The sequence below is a fragment of the Hemitrygon akajei genome, chromosome 4 (genome assembly GCF_048418815.1).
Source record: "Hemitrygon akajei chromosome 4, sHemAka1.3, whole genome shotgun sequence".
NCBI lineage: Eukaryota > Metazoa > Chordata > Chondrichthyes > Myliobatiformes > Dasyatidae > Hemitrygon > Hemitrygon akajei.
Window position 1 is genome coordinate 31,673,226 of NC_133127.1, and position 17,562 is coordinate 31,690,787.

Genomic DNA, 17,562 nt, shown 5'->3' on the forward strand with positions numbered 1-17,562 from the left:
AGAATAAAATCATCGGGAAGGAAATGGAAAAAATCTTTTTGGCTTGGCCAGAGTTAAATTTCAAGCTGCCTTCTTCGCACACGGCCGTTCGCTGCGGTTCCAGGGGATTTTAAATTAAATCAGTATATGGGGAAGAGAATAGTCAAAATACCCCCACGTGAGTTCTAAATGTTCATTTCAACAACTGACTTTATGATTTACCGGAAACCGAAGACGCGGAGACAATCTACACATAAAATGCACGCAGAGACTCTTCCCGCGAATATTTAATAGAGTTCCTGTTATCCTTGGGTCGAACACAATCCCGAAAAACCCCAGTGACTATAAATGTCGCACCTAGTATCCAGTTATAGAAAGTGTTCCTTATTTTTTTCGCTGAGGGCTGCCCAAGTTCCACTGACTCTCTACGAAAGTCCAGCGCACCGGGAATTTGCGCCTCCTTTGCACCGCGCTCAGTCAGAAAACGTAAAACCGCCCCGGAATAAAGTTCTCTTTTGGGGTTGGGGTGGGTGGGAGCAGAACGCGGTGTATTTGTGAACTGGAGAGCACATTTGCTAATTTTTCTTCGGCGAAGGAAGTTCTATCGGAAAGAAAACACCAGATGTGTTGATGTTCCCACAAAAATGCAAAATCTGTAACTCTGCGGCGTATCTGTGAGCACGATGAACAGGTAGGTTTAAAGCAAACAATCCGCAAAGTGGTATGAATAGCAACGCACACAGATTATTCATTTGTGAGGGGCTCGACTGCCGGATACTCTATGACGTGATTACATGATTAATATCCCAATACCGTACAAACAAAAAAGAATCCCAGTTAAAATAAAAAAAGCTAAAAAGTTGGTATATACATATGTATCTGCGTGCAACAACGGACGAGGAATCCATATCACTTAATGTGATATTTCATTAAGTGCAAAAGCTGCTCCTTCTTGTAAGTTTAAATTAAACTATGTGGTTAAAATACTAAGCAATTCCAACGTGTTTTAAATGTCTTAACATAAACAGTACGTGGGTGAATAGTTCAGTTGTATTGATCAACGATCCAAATACAGACTTGCTACCTTAGCAAGTATTTAGTTTAGATGTCTGGGCTTTCAATTTCATCTTGTTGGCGATCTGTTTCTTTTTTCCCCAAGAGGGAGGAGATTTTTTTCCCTTTTGATTGGTTTGTTTTATGTGGCTCTGGGAGGCAAAGTGGGTCTACGTTCTTGACGCGTGCGCGCGGGCGCGCACACACTCTCTCTTTCACACACACACACACACACACACACACACGCAAAACACTCAACTTCCTCACCTTTGATCTTTTCATTGTAAGTGAGGTGCGTAGAAAGCCGGAGCCCCGTAAGTCTGCGAGCTGAGCATAAAAGGGGATAGCACGGTTGCCGGCGAGGGCAGGAAGGGCAATTGCGCGGCGCACACTAGCCCGCCGGGGTTTGAATAAGCCGAGTGCATGGAAAGTGGCCCGGTCACCGGCGAAGAAGTGCTCATGGGGCTGAGGCCACTCAGATGGCCCGCCGACGGTCCCCCCAAGCCCGCCCCTCCCCCTGTCCCTGCACCGCCGCCACCTGCTCCTCCGCCCCCTGCACCTCCTCCTCCCCCGGTGGGAGCGCTAGTGTCCGCGCCGGGGTTCTGCTTCTTCCACTTGGTCCTGCGGTTCTGGAACCAGATCTTGACCTGGGTCTCGGTGAGACTGAGGGACAGCGCCAGGTTCAGGCGCTCGCACACTGACAGGTAGCGGGTCGACTTGAACTTGTTCTCCAGCGCCACCAACTGCTCATAGGTGAAGGCGGTGCGGGCCCGCCGGGGTTTGCCCGATTTAGCGTCCGAGCCACTGCGTTTCCTTTTGCTCTTGTGCTGCTGAGCCTGACTCTGCTGCTGAGGCTGGGACGGGCACTGCTGCAGCTGCTGGCTCTGAGGACTGCGTGGGCTCAGGCTTTCGCGGCCCCCTGTCGCACTTTCCTCCTCCTCCTCCTCCTCCTCCTCCTCTTCCTCCTCCTCGTCCTGTTCTCCCTCGACCCCGGACATCCTCTCTCCTGGAGAGGCCAGAGTGCCTCCTCCCGCTCTCCTGCCGGCCCCGCTGTCTTCACTCAACTCCTCGGCGTCCTCCTGTCGCGACGTCTCGTTGCTGTCGTGCTCTGGCTCTAAGGTCCGGCAGAAATCTTTCTCACGTTGCTCACCTTTGTAACTGTCAAGGAAATCTCCATCTTCTTTGTGGAATGGTGATAGATGCGGGAATAAATAGATAAAACAGATCATTAGATACTAACAATTTTTGTACAGGTCTTCAAAGACTAAATGATTAGAAAATTATATCTCACATTTTGGTTCTTTTCGTTTTTCCAATACCGATTCGCGCATAGATTCACGTCTAAACTACAACGTATATTAAAAAGTAAAAGTTATAAGCATATTGCACTTGATTTTGCAATTCATTTAATCATTACTCTCCAATCTGTAATCTGCACTCAGATCTTAAAACCAGATTAATACAGTTGTTGTGTCGTATTTGTCTCATTTCGCCGTGTTTCAAGTCGATACTTGCACGTAATTAACTCACTGGCAACTTTTCTGCTGAATTGAAACAAGTTATCGCCAGGTCTCGATAACAGGGAAATTTGTTCCCTTAGAATTACTGGGAAAAGAAGTTCCAGGATTAATGTTCCTCTATCACAATTGACAGAATACCGGACGAAAATATATAATTACTTCATATGAGCAGACTTCTTTGTGGGGCTTATCTCCTTCCGCGATTTATCCAGGAAAGTGACGAGGTGAGAAATTAACACTCAGGGTAAACAGGTGACAAATTCAGCGATCCCTGTTGTCATTCGTGAAGACGCGCTGAATAACCATTGCCTTTCTATCCCAATAGCATTTGGCATTCTAGTCGGTTTGAATAAAGCGCGTATCGACTTTCTGAGAATTATTTACACGAGTATAACTCTAGTATACTTTCTGTTTTGTTAACGGTATAATCTATTTTTGCGTTAGATAGTTTGAATGCTATTGACATTGTAATTATTTAGAACTATTTAGTAGGGGTGTTGTGGACTACAAAGTGAAACACTCGTCAACACGAGTTTTATAATGTCACTTAAATGTAGTTACTAAACTGCAGAACTGTTGGTGGCAGATCGGGCGAGGTAGGGGTAAATCTCTGAACGATATAAAGCTGCGTTAATTAAATTGGACTGCTGTCTGTAAGGGGAGTCCGTCTATTACGGAAACTAATTGCAAGACACTTAAATTAATTGTAATCATATTAAAGCCCCATTAGATGTACTAGGGAAAATAATAACGCACTTAAAAAACATTTACCACTTTCAACAGAAATTGCATATGTTCATAGGAAGGGTTTGTTCTCTGCGATGTAACGCTTTTCTCTATTCCTCTCCCACCATTTAATCAACATCCAAATGTAGACGACGTGCAGTGTGTTATGTGAATTATAGAAATGGCCCCCTGGGAGCGGCCGCAATTAACAATTTGACCTTCTAATGCATTCTTATTTTAATTTGCCGTTCGCCTGGTTAGTCTGTGTGTAACATGCTTCATTTGATCTAAACAATAACTGTACTTCCTCAAACTTTAGGCGGATCAGACACACTGAGTCCTATAAGGAGAGACTTCAAATAACTGGGCTCAAATTGGACAGCACTGCGCTTTTTTTTTACAGTTTGCTGCTCCCGAGTTTCGGGGGAAAGTGTTGTTTGATGACCGCCCTGCCTTTGTGTCTTCGAATGTCACCAGATTAGAAGGAAGAAAGTTAGGGCTTTTTTTTTGAAAGACGTGTTCAGGTTGCAATCTGGAGTCCGGGTCGAAAGCAATCCTCGATCAATGGCAGCCACTAATAACTGTAATACGTTTTAATCGAGTAATTATCCGAATTTTGACCCTATAATTTAGACGTTTTAGGAGTGTTTGCAAGCTGTTTGAAAGAGATATGCAGAATTCGATAATAGGATATCGATCCTTCCAGACCAACATGCCACTCTGGGGCGATTTTCGCCATTATAAGAGCTCTTTAGCGCTCCTAAGCACATTTTACCTTAAATGTAATCGAAGAAATTTAATTGTTTTTCTAGAGATAAGCAGCGTTTTGTCACAATTAGTCTGATTCGTCCTAAAAACCGAAGGGGAGAGAGAAAATTGAATCTGTCGCCCAAAGCATGAAGGATAAACTCCAGAGATGTCTTTGAAAGATTGGATAAAGCGCCTTTAAACGGCACCGAGTCCTTTTTTTTTATTTCTAACAAGCGACCTCTTTAAAAAAGAGCCCAGCCGAATGGAACACAAGGTGCATCAAATTGTACAAAAGTAATTAAATCTAATCATATGGAGAGTGTTCCAAGCGGATATATTAACAACACTGGCTTGCAAAACAAAATATTGAGAAATCGTACACCTTTACAAATCAACATTGAAATATTTCCAAAAGGGGGGTTTCCGTTTGCTTGTGTACTTAACAAACCTGGTGTAGCGTGGAACCCTGCTTTCGTGACTGTTTAACCTTACCTTCGCTTTAGGCTCTTTGCCTATTAAAGGACTGCATTCATAGTTCTTTGCGGATCATCAGCACACGCGACTCCGCCGTGTTAATTTACCTAATCGCGTTTAGCCCCAAACATCTTTATTTTTAACCATCGCGTCAAACTTACACCAAGACTTGTGGGCGCGGGGCTTTCAAGAAAGCGCGCGGTGGCCGATACTTACTGATGATATCAGCTGCCTTCTTGCATGTGTCCAACCCGCTATCGTTTATCGTTTTCCGATCTGCAATTTCACAAAAAGCGTTCGCAGCCCTTTCCCCCGCCGCTGCCACTGTGTACTCGCTGCCGGCTCTGTACAGAATACTGCACTGCCGCCGCTTGCTGCTGTTAAACTTGTTGGGATCCAGAATGTCCAAGACAGAGAAAGAGGTGGTCCTGTTGTTACTGGTAGGAGCTGGGGCCACGACCACTGCCTCTTGGGCAGCGATGCCCTGTGTATCCCCCTGTCTCTCCCGGCTGGCCGGGCAGGAGAAGGCAGCCAGATCATTACCAGGGAGCCTTTGCTCCCCACTCACATCCATGGCTTCAGTGTGGATGGTACAAGACATCGGATCTGCCACCGCCGCTGATGGTAAGGATATATCAGCTGGCTGAACTCTTTCTCTATTCACGTTCATAACTTCCCAGCAAAGCTGTTTAATAGTCTTTTCTTTTTTTAAAAAAAAATCTGCAATGTACCCAGCCAGATCTTTGAATCCGGTTCACCCCCTGGCGTCGATCAAGGGTGTTAATGCGAAGCCACAGAGTGCTACTGATCCTCAGAAGGTCCTGACTGTCTCCCTAGGACTCCCCCTAGACATTTCTGCCCCACACACACGCCAGACTGCATGTTATTTATGCATTCATATTCAGCAACGTTTTGTAATTGGCTACAAATTAATCCCTTGCCCCTAATAGCCTCTAATCTACATCACAGAGAGAGACGGATGATGTTGCCTGTGATATACTTGGCTGTCAGGTCTTTTGCAGCGCGCTTCCACTCATCTGGAAACCATCTAAATAGCCTTATTTGGGAGGGGAGGCGCTTTCCTTAAATAATTGAGATGGGGGGGGGGGGTCAAACAAAGAGCTATTTTCTCCTAAACACCTATCCTTCTGTTTAACACGTCACCCGCTGACTAAGAGCTAGAATAGAGATTTCTTTTTTAAAAAAAATAAAGAGTAGTTACTGGAAATTAAAGTTAATCCATTTAAAATTACGATGCTTTTGACAATAAATACCGGCTCACTAATGGAAGTGTTAGCTTCGATTTAATGGATGACTTTCGGGCTTTTAAGGTAAAGCGTTTGTTTATATGGAATATTGAATTTTAATTTAAAAAGTGATGGTAAATATGCTGATTAAACGGATGCATTACAATGTCACGTTTAGATATATAGGGCCTAACTTTCCTGCATTTAGAAACTATTTTCCTCAATAATTTTGAGTACCAAGCGTTGACTCAGCTGCCAAAAAGTACGTTTGGAATCCGGCACGAAAATTGGATTTTCTTCTCTCTCCCTCTGTCAGATCCTTGACACCCCATACAAGGACAGGACCTTCCTAATTACCGCGGGCAATGATCCTTTGGAAAGCAGAAATTAAAAGTTCTGTGAAATAATCGGCCAGATAATCAGACGTAACTTTCGGCAGGGTGGAGGGAGGGGTAATTACCAAGGCATCAAAGGGTTGTGCCCGGGGTAGGGTTACAGCAACCCCTGAATTAAATCAAAAACATCAGCCATTCTCCGTAATATGACAGACTGGAAAAGGGGTTCAATAAGTGCCCACAACATTTTGATCCCTGCAATGACTTTATTCTGATTTATGCACAGGTTTATGTGAAATTAAGTTGTTCCGGAAATTTTCTTTTTGGCAAACTTTTCTCCCGACGGTATAGGGTGGACACGTTTATCATATACTAGGATATTGTACTTTGGAAGATGGATGTTTGACGTGCAATTGTTTTACACGGTGCAGAGAGATTCAATGGAATATACGGGTATTAAAACCAAAGTTTCCAAGTCGCTTGGAGGATTTCATGCACAAGCGAACGTGTCCATATTATGAACACTTCATTTGTTTTTCAAGATTAATATCGTATGGGTTCCTATTATTCCAGTATAGCTCAATTATTGGCGCAATCCTTTTCCGCAATAGAGACTCTATAAAATGTTTACCCGTTTTAATTTTTAGATCGAATGTGTGGACTGTAAATTATTTTTAATTTAAAATGCTGAAAACAAATGAGCACTTGCTGTATTCAGGGTTCGCTCGTTGAGAGAGGTGCATCGACACGCCTTATGTATAAAATAGACCAGAAAGGAGAAGAAAGATTAAAGTACTTAAAGTTATTCACATAACAATCAGCGGTAACAAATCTGAATAAATGTTACGTCTAGTGCGGACAGCTCCTAATATATCCGGCAAATTGTGTTATTGTGGAAAAAAATGGGAAAATGCAGGGCATCATATAGATGTCCCGGCTGTTAGATGAAAGTTGACAAGGAATCGAGCAGTGCAAATGGGCAGCTCTTCTCTCCACAGATTGCAAGAAGTTGAAGTTAATCTTTAAAGTTTGAATGTTCAGTGCCGTCAGTGGCAGTGTAATTACCGCCGATCGGAGAGTGTTTAAGAGTGGGGAGGGACGGAAACACATCAAAGCTCTCTCTCTCTCTCTCTCTCTCTCTCTCTCTCTCTCTCTCTCTCTCTCTCTCTCTCTCTCTCTCTCTCTCTCTCTCTCTCTCTCTCTCTCCCTCTCTCTCTCTCATAGAGACATAGAATCCTACCGTACAGAAGCAGGCCCTTCGGGCCATCTAGTCCATACCGAACTGTCAATATGTTTCACCCCATTGATCTGCACCTGGATCATAGCCCTCCATCACCTTCCCAACCATACACCTATCCGAATTTCTCTTACGTGATTAAATCAAACCCCGCATCTACCACTTGCGCTGGAAAATCGTTCCTCCCTGTGTGAAGAAGTTCACCCTCATGTTCCCCTTAAACATTTCACCTTTTACCCTGAACCCATGACCTCTAGTTCCAGTCCCATCCAACCTCAGTGGAAAAAGCCTGCTTACATTGACCCTACTTATATCCCTCATGATTTTGTATGCAATTCCTTCCTCCTTCCCCACCCCTTCTCTCTCTCTCTCACTCTCTCTCTCTTCCTCCCTCTCCTGCAGTATCTGATGTTACCCCTGTTATTTGGCGAGGAGCTGCCGGCAGTCATTTGCATGTAAATGAAACGGTGTAAGAGACAGCAGTGGACTCCTGTCAATGCCAGGCAAACTTTAGCAGGGGGACCACCCTCTAATTTCCTGCAAATTACTCCATGTACAGCGGCAACGAGCTGCTCCTATTGACTCACTGTGTCCTCTCCCCGCTGGAGCCCGAGGATCGGCGCATTACAGAGCTCCCTCCAAAAAAATGTAAACACACCAGAAATGATTAAAATCAGATAATTTATGGTTTCCTTTTCAAGTCCCTGTGCATTATACATAAAACAAAACCTGCATTAGAATTTGCTTTTTATTATAGTCCTCCTACGTTACATACTCAGTCTTTTGAATGACGGTGATACGTGAATATGACGAATCGTTGCTTTGCAGAATATATCGTCGTAATCCATACAATTCGGTAATGTGAAAAGGGCGCAGCAAACGCGCTGGGCTACATCACTTCGTGGGTTAGTCTGGAGGAAATTTCTGACACCATTTGGCCAACTCTCTTTCAGTTAACATAACAAAGGTAATCTGGCTAGATCCGATCAAAGCTCCCCCAATCTGTATTTCAATAAGTAAAATCAGCGGATAGGAGATCTAAGTGCTACCAAATTGGTAAACCACTTCGCCAAGAAACAACTTTAACGGGCTGTGAGCAAAATAAAAGTTTAGTTAACTTGGTGTAAGGTGTGAGGGTCCATCCGATTCTTACGAATGCGACTTCAAAAAAATATATTTTATATATATTTGAACCGACCTAAAGAGCTGCAGGAGCGTTAGTTTTCTCATTAATGTAAAGTTTAAAAAAAGACTGAAATGCAGATGGTAAGTAGCATTTGCCGAAACAGACGGCGTTGGAGAAGAGAGTGCAAGAGATTAGTGCAAAAATTAAGGGGTTCAATCAACATTCTAAGCATTAAATATAACTCTCTTTAGAGTGTTAACTGACTGTAATAGTAATAAAAATGACTTTAGACGGATCTCCCCCTCCCAAAAAAAAAAATCAGTGGAAAATATTAACAAGCACCGTGCCTGGGCGCTAAAAGTGTTCCAGGGCGCAACCCTTCTCTTATTGTTAATAAGACCAATCTAAATATTTCCGCGCACGGAAACCTCTGCCCTAGATGGGTAGTGACAACTTGTCAGTTCCTGCACTTATGACAATGTTTCATCATTGGTAATCATTCATCATGCAAGGAGGGCTGTGGGGTGGGTGTGGGAAGTGGGGTTGCCCCAGCCTGAAAGGCGAGAAGCAATTATACCAGTACATCTGCGACAATGTGCGCGGCGTTTATTATTTCTCCCCGTGACCCCTCAGGATTATTTACTTATTGGAGGTCTAACAGGTTTATTTCATGGCCAGATGCTGTCCTCCAATTAACCCACGGAGCGCCGTACATCACAGCTCCCGACGTGGCTTTGAAACACATATTTATATCGTTTTCAAACCTTTTTGAGTTGAAAGGCGGGGGAATTATCGTGTTTCTCCGACACATTTTAAGTCGATGCCTTCTAATCAATTCATCGGGGAATACTTGTTATGCAGGTGAAAAGACTGTAACTTTTACATGAAGAGACGTGCTATTAAATTAACTGAAATCCAGAACGTATGAAATGTATAAGACGACATATCATCTTAAATATTTAGGGTTATACACTCTTTACAGAATTTTGCATTTATCACCAGAAATGATTTTGCATTTTACCTTAATCTTGAAAGGTTAATATTAGTTATTAATTCTCCCAATGAAAATTAACGAAAGTTGGCTGGATGGTCCTTGTTATCCCGAATATGGTCACGAAACTCCTGCCCTTGTGGTAAATGATAAGGCGAATCAGCTCTGATAGGGTTAATGCACAGGTGCAAGGTGGGAGAATCTCAAAAGTATTTCACCTTTCCCAGGTCAGACCAAATTCCCGCGTGTTGCTCATCACGAGTCGGAACATTAGTGTGTACAGTATATCCAAAAGTGAAAGTTAGCTATGAATCTAGGCAATGGGGTATGAGGAACCGATTATTTCCAATCTGAAAATTGGCGAGGCACAGCATCCTAAATAATATTGTAAAGTGCTACAAGAAGTTAAAATAACTCAAGTGCTCTGATCAGTAACAGTGGCCATTCGCTGGGTGCATAATGCTCTCTTCACACGGGTGTGGGGGGTGGGCGGGCAGGAGTGGAAAGGGACGGGTGAAGGGTGGTGGTGCGGGGGGGGGGGTTGGGGGGATGTGGAATCAAATCAAATTTCATTCTCACCCTTTCCTCGCTTCCAGCTCATATAACAAATCGTGTCCCATCAATAGTGTCAGGTACTTACGGTGAAAGATTTAAATGCACAGGGGAATGCAGGTTAAGATGGTAATGAGCTTAATTGAGGTCAATGCTCTCTGCACAGTCCTTGATTATTAAATTAATATTATCTCCAACATGGATCATAATTAGAAGTTTAAACAACGCTCTGGGAAGATCTATTAAACCTCAGCGATCCAGACGGGAGAAAAGGATGAAAATGCAGGACCTTGTTCCCCCAACTCTCCCTCTCCCTCTCTCCTCTCTCTTTCGCTCACTCACTCACTCTCTCCAACCCCTTTCCATTTCTGTTCTGCCCCCCCCCCCCCCACCCACGGCAGTATAGCTTAAAGTTGTTTCGGAGGAAATATCGAGATTGACAATAAGCAGTCCTGTTCGTTAACGATTTTAAATGAGCCCTGACGCTGGTAAAATCTGACAATTACCTATCATGATAGGAGATGATGGTTAAAATTACCAGGAATCAATATTCTCACCGGGTGTCCAAGCCTGATAAGACCAGGCAAGACAATGTTGACTATTAAAGTCGACAGCTTGAGATATTACACTATTAGTTATGCTATTTTTAATAATCTATAATATTTTAGGTATAATTAATTAATTCTACGGGTCAGATAATATCTGGGGATAGAATGAGGTCTGAAGGGTCTATTAACACTGGTAATGAGAAAGAGAAATCTAATCTCAGGACGAGTGGCCGGAAAGGGACAAATATACAACTGTCTTCCGAGCGAGGCCGCCGGATTCACGCTGCGAATGGCTTGTAGATCAAGTGTATTTCCTTTTACAAGTTTATTCTGACAGATTACCGGCGCAGTTATAAACAAAACACATGTAAAAGAACAGCTTCTGTGTAATATTGTACACTTATGACGATTTCCCGGAACGGCGCTTTCTCTAATCAATACTGCCTTTCCCAATCATCCGCTGGCGATTCATTTTATAGGCTGCAACACTTCTGCTGTTTATTTCCCCGTAGTGAAGAAGAAATTCAATTAATATCCCTTGATATTTCCATTACTAAATGTTTATTGTGATGAATACTCCACTTTCCATGGTTTTGAATTCAGTAATTGTATTTGATAGTGTGGGTGCTGATGGGAGGGGAGCAGGGAACGGGCGCTGTTGACAACAGATAAATCCACATTCAATATTAATCACTGGATGTACAAACTCAGTTCCTATGTACCCGGTAAGATTTATTGTGACATATCTATGTATTCGGAGGCGCAAACCTTTTGCTTTTGTGTTCTTCCCTTTCCTAATTATTTTAAAGCTGCAAGCGTTTACTAAAGGGATTAACTGACGCAGGGTGTGCAAGTAACTGCGTCTCCTCACTCACACAGCGTTTAGGCCTTATTCCGCCGACTAAAACGGGAGCAGTTATTTCTTAAATTAACTTGTAAGTGTTGATATTGGCGCTTCCTGCAAAACAAAATAATCCCAAATTGGCCGAACAAACTCGGGAAATTCGAGACTGAAGGGGGAAAAAAAATCCTCACAGATACACTGAAGCGATTTTTAACCCTGCAGCCCAGTTATGCTTTCAAGCTGCGGAAATGGTTTGTGGTGTCTGAAGGCATCAGGTAAAGCCAGGTGTGAGGGCTCCCAGCTTGTAATCACGTTGTATTTAGTAGGACCGAAGAATGATGCCAATAGTCCGCAATCTGATTCCATTCTGTTGGTTCACGTCTCTGCAAAGGATTCAGTTTCAGATTCATGTATTTATCACACGTACACACCAAACATACAGAGCAATGTGTCGTTTGTGTAACAACCAACACCACCTAAGCATGTGCCGGGGGCAAAATTCCGGCGCCAACAGAGCATGTTCACAACCGTTCAGTGGAACAACACAGAACACAACAAACAACAGAAGAACAGTACCAAAACAGGCAACATTTCTCCTCCCATCCATTCACACGCATGCAGTCTTCCAACCCCAGGACAGGCCCTCCCCACCTTTCACACTCTGATACCTCTGAACCTGAAGGAGTCAGGGTCAGAGAGTTGCACCCCACTGAAGCAGGCACCTTGGCCCATTGCATGTATACTTATCACCAGGCTTATTTTTATTCATCCCAATTGCCTGCATTAATTCTATATACCCCTAGGCCTTGCCAATCCCGTAGCTGTTCCGATGCCTCTTAAATGGTGTTACTGTTCCTACTTCTACTGCCTCCCCTGGCATTTCATTCAAGATACCATCTAATCTTTATATGAAAAACTTCCCCTTCAGATGCCCTTTAGATCTGCTCTCTCTCTCACCTTAAACTAACAGTTTCTTCCCCCAAGCTATCAGACTCCTCAATACCCGAAGCCTGGACTAACACCTTGCCCTACTGGCCTGTTTATTATTTATTGTAATGCCTGCACTGTTTTGTGCACTTTATGCAGTCCTGTGTAGGTCTGTAGTCTAGTGTAGCTTTCTCTGTGTTTTTTTTTTATTATTACGTCGTTCAGTCTAGTTTTATGTATTGTGTCATGTAACACCATGGTCCTGAAAAACGTTGTCACATTTTTACTATGCACTGTACCAGCAGTTATGGTTGAAATGACAATAAAAGTTGACTTGACTTGACTTGACTTGAACTAGTGTCCTCTAGCTTTAGACACCACAAGCATGGGAAAAAGATTGTGACACTTTACCTTATCTGTGCTCTTATAACCCTCTGTTATGTCAACTCTCAACCACTTTGGACCTAGGGAAAGTAGACCTAACCTGTTCAATTTCTCCCTTTAACTCAAGCCTTCCAGTCTGGGCAACATCCTTCTGAATCTTTTATGCACCCCCTATAGCTTAAGCACATCTTCCCTATAATGCAGTGACCAGAAAGGAACCGAATAAGAGTTGGCTAACCAACATTCTGTCATGAGAACCAACCTCTCCTCCATTTGCTCTGTCTACACTTTCCACAGCCTTGGCAAAGTAGCCAGTAAAATCAAGAACCATTCCCACCTCTCTTCTCTCTGCTTCCCTTTGGGCAGAGGATACAAAATCCTGAAAGCACCTAGCACTAGGCTCCAAGACAGCTTCTATCCCAGTGTGACAAAACTCTTCGATGACCTCTTCTACGATAACCTTTGATCTCCCAATCTATCTCATTGTGGGCTCTTGGATTTTATTTGTTTACCTGCACTGCACTTTTTCTGTAACTGCAACACTATATTCTACATTTTGGTTTTTTTTTGCCTTTTGAACTAACTTCATGTACTTATGCATGCAATGAGCTGCCCGGATAGCATACAAACAAAAGCTTCTCACTTTATCTCTGTAAGATACAATAATAAACCAATACCAAAGACCAAATCCATTGCAGGTTTTAGCCTGGATGAATACAGCCACTGGATTATAGGACTGATACCTGTGAACATAATGAATTCCATTCAACACACAGAAGGAATAATTTATTCCTTTCTTCCAGCATGGAGAACATCAAAGATTTAGAAAAGTCTCAGAAGTTAAAACATTTTTATCTTTTCCATTTCAGAGTTGTAGAATGAGAGTCATAGAACACTACTGCACAGAAATGGGCCTTTTGACCCACCTCGTCTATGCCAAACTTATTCTACCTAGTCCAATCGACCTTCACCTGAAGAATAGCCCTCCTTACTACTCCTGTCCACGTATTTATCCAAAGTTTTCTTCAGGAGTGAAATCAAACCCACATCTACCACTTCTGCTGACAGATCATTTTTCACTTGAGTAAAGAAGTTCCCCCTCAGGTTTCACCTTTTACCCTAATCTATGACCTTTAGCTCTCGTCCCAACTGACCTCAGTGGAAAAAGCCTGCATGCAATTACCCTATCTATGTCCCTCATAATTTTGTATACTTCTGTCAAATCTCCCCTCATTCTTCTATGCTTGAGGGAATAAAGACCTAACGTATTCAACCCTTCCCTATAACTCAGGTCCTCAAGTCCTTGAATGAGGACTCATGTCCACAACTTAGCGCATGCAAACCAGGTGAATAGGGCCTCTGCTAGTCTTAGAGAATATCAGAGTAACGCTGCTGCACTGACGGCCAGATCTGCACTCCTCAAGGTTTAAGATTTCAGATTCAAGTTTATTTATCATATTTACACACAGACTGGGCTCCAGCCAACAGGCCTCAAATTCCAGACATCTGATTTGACCCTCAGGCCTTGATCATTGGCAACGATTGCGGGACATGCTGGTCACCAAATTCTATTGGACTCCTGCTCCAATATTGATAATAACTTTCAGCAAGATCAGAATATGCTTGAAATGCCCTCTAGAAGTGACATTTAGACAGATGACCAAAAACTTAGATATGGAAGTAGGTTTTAAGAAGCATTGAAGCAATCATAGTAGAGAGGCAGAGAGATTTTAAATGGAAAATTCTGAGGCTTACTGTGAATGTATCGGAAGGCGGAGTGAGTAGTACAGTGAGCAAGGAAACAGGTGAACAGAGCTGAAGAAATGTAGCTCTCAGTGTGTTCTAGGAATGGAGGTGGCTACAGATCTGTGGAAGGTCAGGGCATTGGAATGGACAGATGAAGTCTTCCATGGCTGGGTCAACCTGTACAGGGTATTGGGTGGTTGATACTTGGTATGAGTACGACCTGGGTAGTAAGCCTTTGGATAATGGAGTGTTGAAAGGGAAACAAAATGCTGGAGGGACTCAGCAGGTCAGGCAGCATCTATGGAATAGAATAAGCAATCGATGTTTCAGGCTGAGACCCTCTTCAGGACCCAAAACATCGACTGTTTGGTCATTTCCATAGATGTTGCCTGACCTGCTGAGTTCCTCCAGCATTTTGTGTGTGTTGCTTTGGATTTCCAGCATCTGCAGACTATCTAGACAAACAGTTTGTGGAACAGCAATGAAGTTGATGGTGAAGGAACAGAGATTGTGGTGAGGACTGAGGACATCTGCTTCAATCTTCACAGTACTTCAGTCTCATCATTATCCAAATAGATTAGTGACAGATTAGTTTCTTGTCAGATACACCAGACTCCAATGAAATTCCTTGTTCCTATGAAGCTCACAGAGTAATTAGTACACACGGCAATAATACGTGCACCAATAAATACAGCCATGAACACAAGACAGCAGAATGGTGCAAAGATTGTAGTTCAATCTGCAGTAAATAGAAAGCTTAAAGATTCAATAACGGAATAAATGGGAGAAGTGGGAGACAAAAATGTAGCAGAACCTGCAGGAGGGAAGTGTGATACAAGTGACTGGTTCAGAAGTCTCATGGCAGTGGTGAAGGAGCTGTTCCTAAAACTGGATGTTTTGGCTTTAAATTCCTGTGTCTTCTCCCAGAAGGTAGAAGTGAGAAAAGGAAATAGGGTGGCAGGTATCATTGATACATCCTTGTAAAAGACCAGAAGCAGAATTAGGCCATTTAGTTCATCAGGTTTTCTCCACCACTCGATCGTGGCTGATTTATTATTGTTCTCAACCCCATCTTCTTGCCTTCACGCTGTAACCTTTGACAACCTTACTAATCAAGATACTATCAACCCATGCTTTAAATATGCCCAATGACTTGGCCTGCACAGCCACCAGTGGCAATGAAGTCCACAGATTCACCATTTTTTGGCTAAAGGTACTCCTCCTCATCTCTGTTCTAAAGGGATGTCTTTCTATTCTGAAGCTACGCCTTCTCGTCACAGACTCTCCACATCTACTCTACCTAGACCTTTCAATATTCAGTGTGTTTCAGTGAGATCCCCCCTCTCCAATTTACCTAAAGTCCACTGAGTATAGGCTGTGAGCTATCGAGTCCTCTTCATACATTAACCCCTTTAATTCCTGGATAATTCTTGTAAACTTCCTCAACACCCTCTCCAATGCAAGCACATTATTGCACTGTATAAAGACCACTATGAAATTAGCACCAAGTTTTTTTCTCTCTGAGGAAGATTGCAATGCAGAACAATATTTTGCACTTACAGTCCACTGCAGTAAATGTTTATAAGAATTCCAGTTTGTTTTATTTTGAGGTCATTTGTCACTATTCTCTCTGTGGCTTGCCTAGGCTTTTCTATAGATCAAATGGCTATAGAACTATTTTTATAGAACAAACTTGTACAGATGCACAATGGAGAGTATTCTGACTGGTTGCATCATGGCCTGGTATGAAAACACCAATGCCCATATATGAAAAAAACCTACAAAAAGTAAGGGATGCAACCCTCTATTCCTCCTCACCATTGAATATACCTACAAGGAGCACTGCCTCAAGAAAGCAGCATCCATCATCAAGGACCCCACCATCCAGGTCATGGTCTCATCTTGCTGCTGCCATCAGGCAGGAGGTACAGGAGATTTAGGTCCCACACCATCCGGTTCATGAACCTAGTGCCAAACGGTGCAAACACAAAACTACCAGGCTGCTGAATCAGCATGGGTAACTTCTCTCAGTTCAACACTGAACTGAGTCCACAACTTATAGACTCGCTTTCAAGGACTATACAACCCATATCCTCAGTATTATATATTTATTGATTATTTATATATTTTTTGTATTTGCACAGTTTGTCCTCTTTTGCACATTGATTGTTTGTCAGTCTTTGCTTGTGTGTAGCTTTTCACTGATTCTGTTGTATTTCTTTGTTCTAGTCTGCAAGAGCATAAATCTCAGAGATGTATATGGTGACGCATTTGTACATTGAGATTAAATTTACTTTGAACTTTGAACTTCATTATGAGCTGGCAGGCCATTTGATTATTCCAATCACAGAGGAGTCGGATGAGATTGTGTTTGATCATTTAGTTCTTCTCTATCTTCACGTGAAGAAGGTAACAGAATGAGAGAATTCATATTAGTTTTTTTCCTTAATTAAAGGATGACTGCTACTTTTTCAATTTGATGCTACCTTTGGTGTGGAGTGTAGTGATTGCAATATTGGGCCAGTAATCCAGAGAGTTTGGTTAACAATCTAGAGAATGTGAGTGTAAACCTCAAATGGAAATTTGAGAAGTTCAATTTAGTTAAAAAAGGCACCTTCTGATGTACACAGCTGTTGAAGTACTGTTAAAATGCCCAGCTGGGGACTAATGTGCTGAAGGAAGGAGGTTTACATGGTTTGGCCCATAGATGTCTCCAGTTTCACTTCAATATGACTGACTACCCTTTACTGAGGCTTGGAGGGCCACGGTTTATCAGCCCGTGTACATTCAAAGACCATCAACATTATCTCAGTGCAATTAGGCTAGGATACTAAATGCTGGTCTTGACGATTGCATGAATTACATTGAAAAAGAAAGCTACATTGCTGTGGGCAAGTGGTTGAAGAGTTCTGCCACAATGTTTCAGTCATAAAGGGAATGGTTGGGTTGAGTTGTTCTCCGATCTTGGCAATCCATTTGCAAATGTTTAGTCACCAAACGAGGGGACATCATCAAGATCGGAGAGCAACTCGGCCCAACCATCAACCACCTGAGCTACACATTTTCCAAATTATTTCCAGTAAAGGGAATATTTTTAAAGCTTAATTTATAATTTCTGTTGAC

General features: G+C 42.7%; 1 protein-coding gene across 1 annotated transcript; it reads right to left on the minus strand.

The window, feature by feature from the left end:
- Positions 1–1,310: 1,310 nt before the first annotated feature.
- Positions 1,311–5,172, minus strand: nkx1.2lb (NK1 transcription factor related 2-like,b). Its single transcript, XM_073041836.1, has 2 exons — positions 4,719–5,172; positions 1,311–2,212 (listed from the first exon to the last, which is right to left on the minus strand). Exons 1-2 carry the CDS (start codon positions 5,170–5,172, stop codon positions 1,311–1,313), a joined length of 1,356 nt encoding a protein of 451 aa, XP_072897937.1.
- Between the last annotated feature and the right edge of the window lie 12,390 nt (positions 5,173–17,562).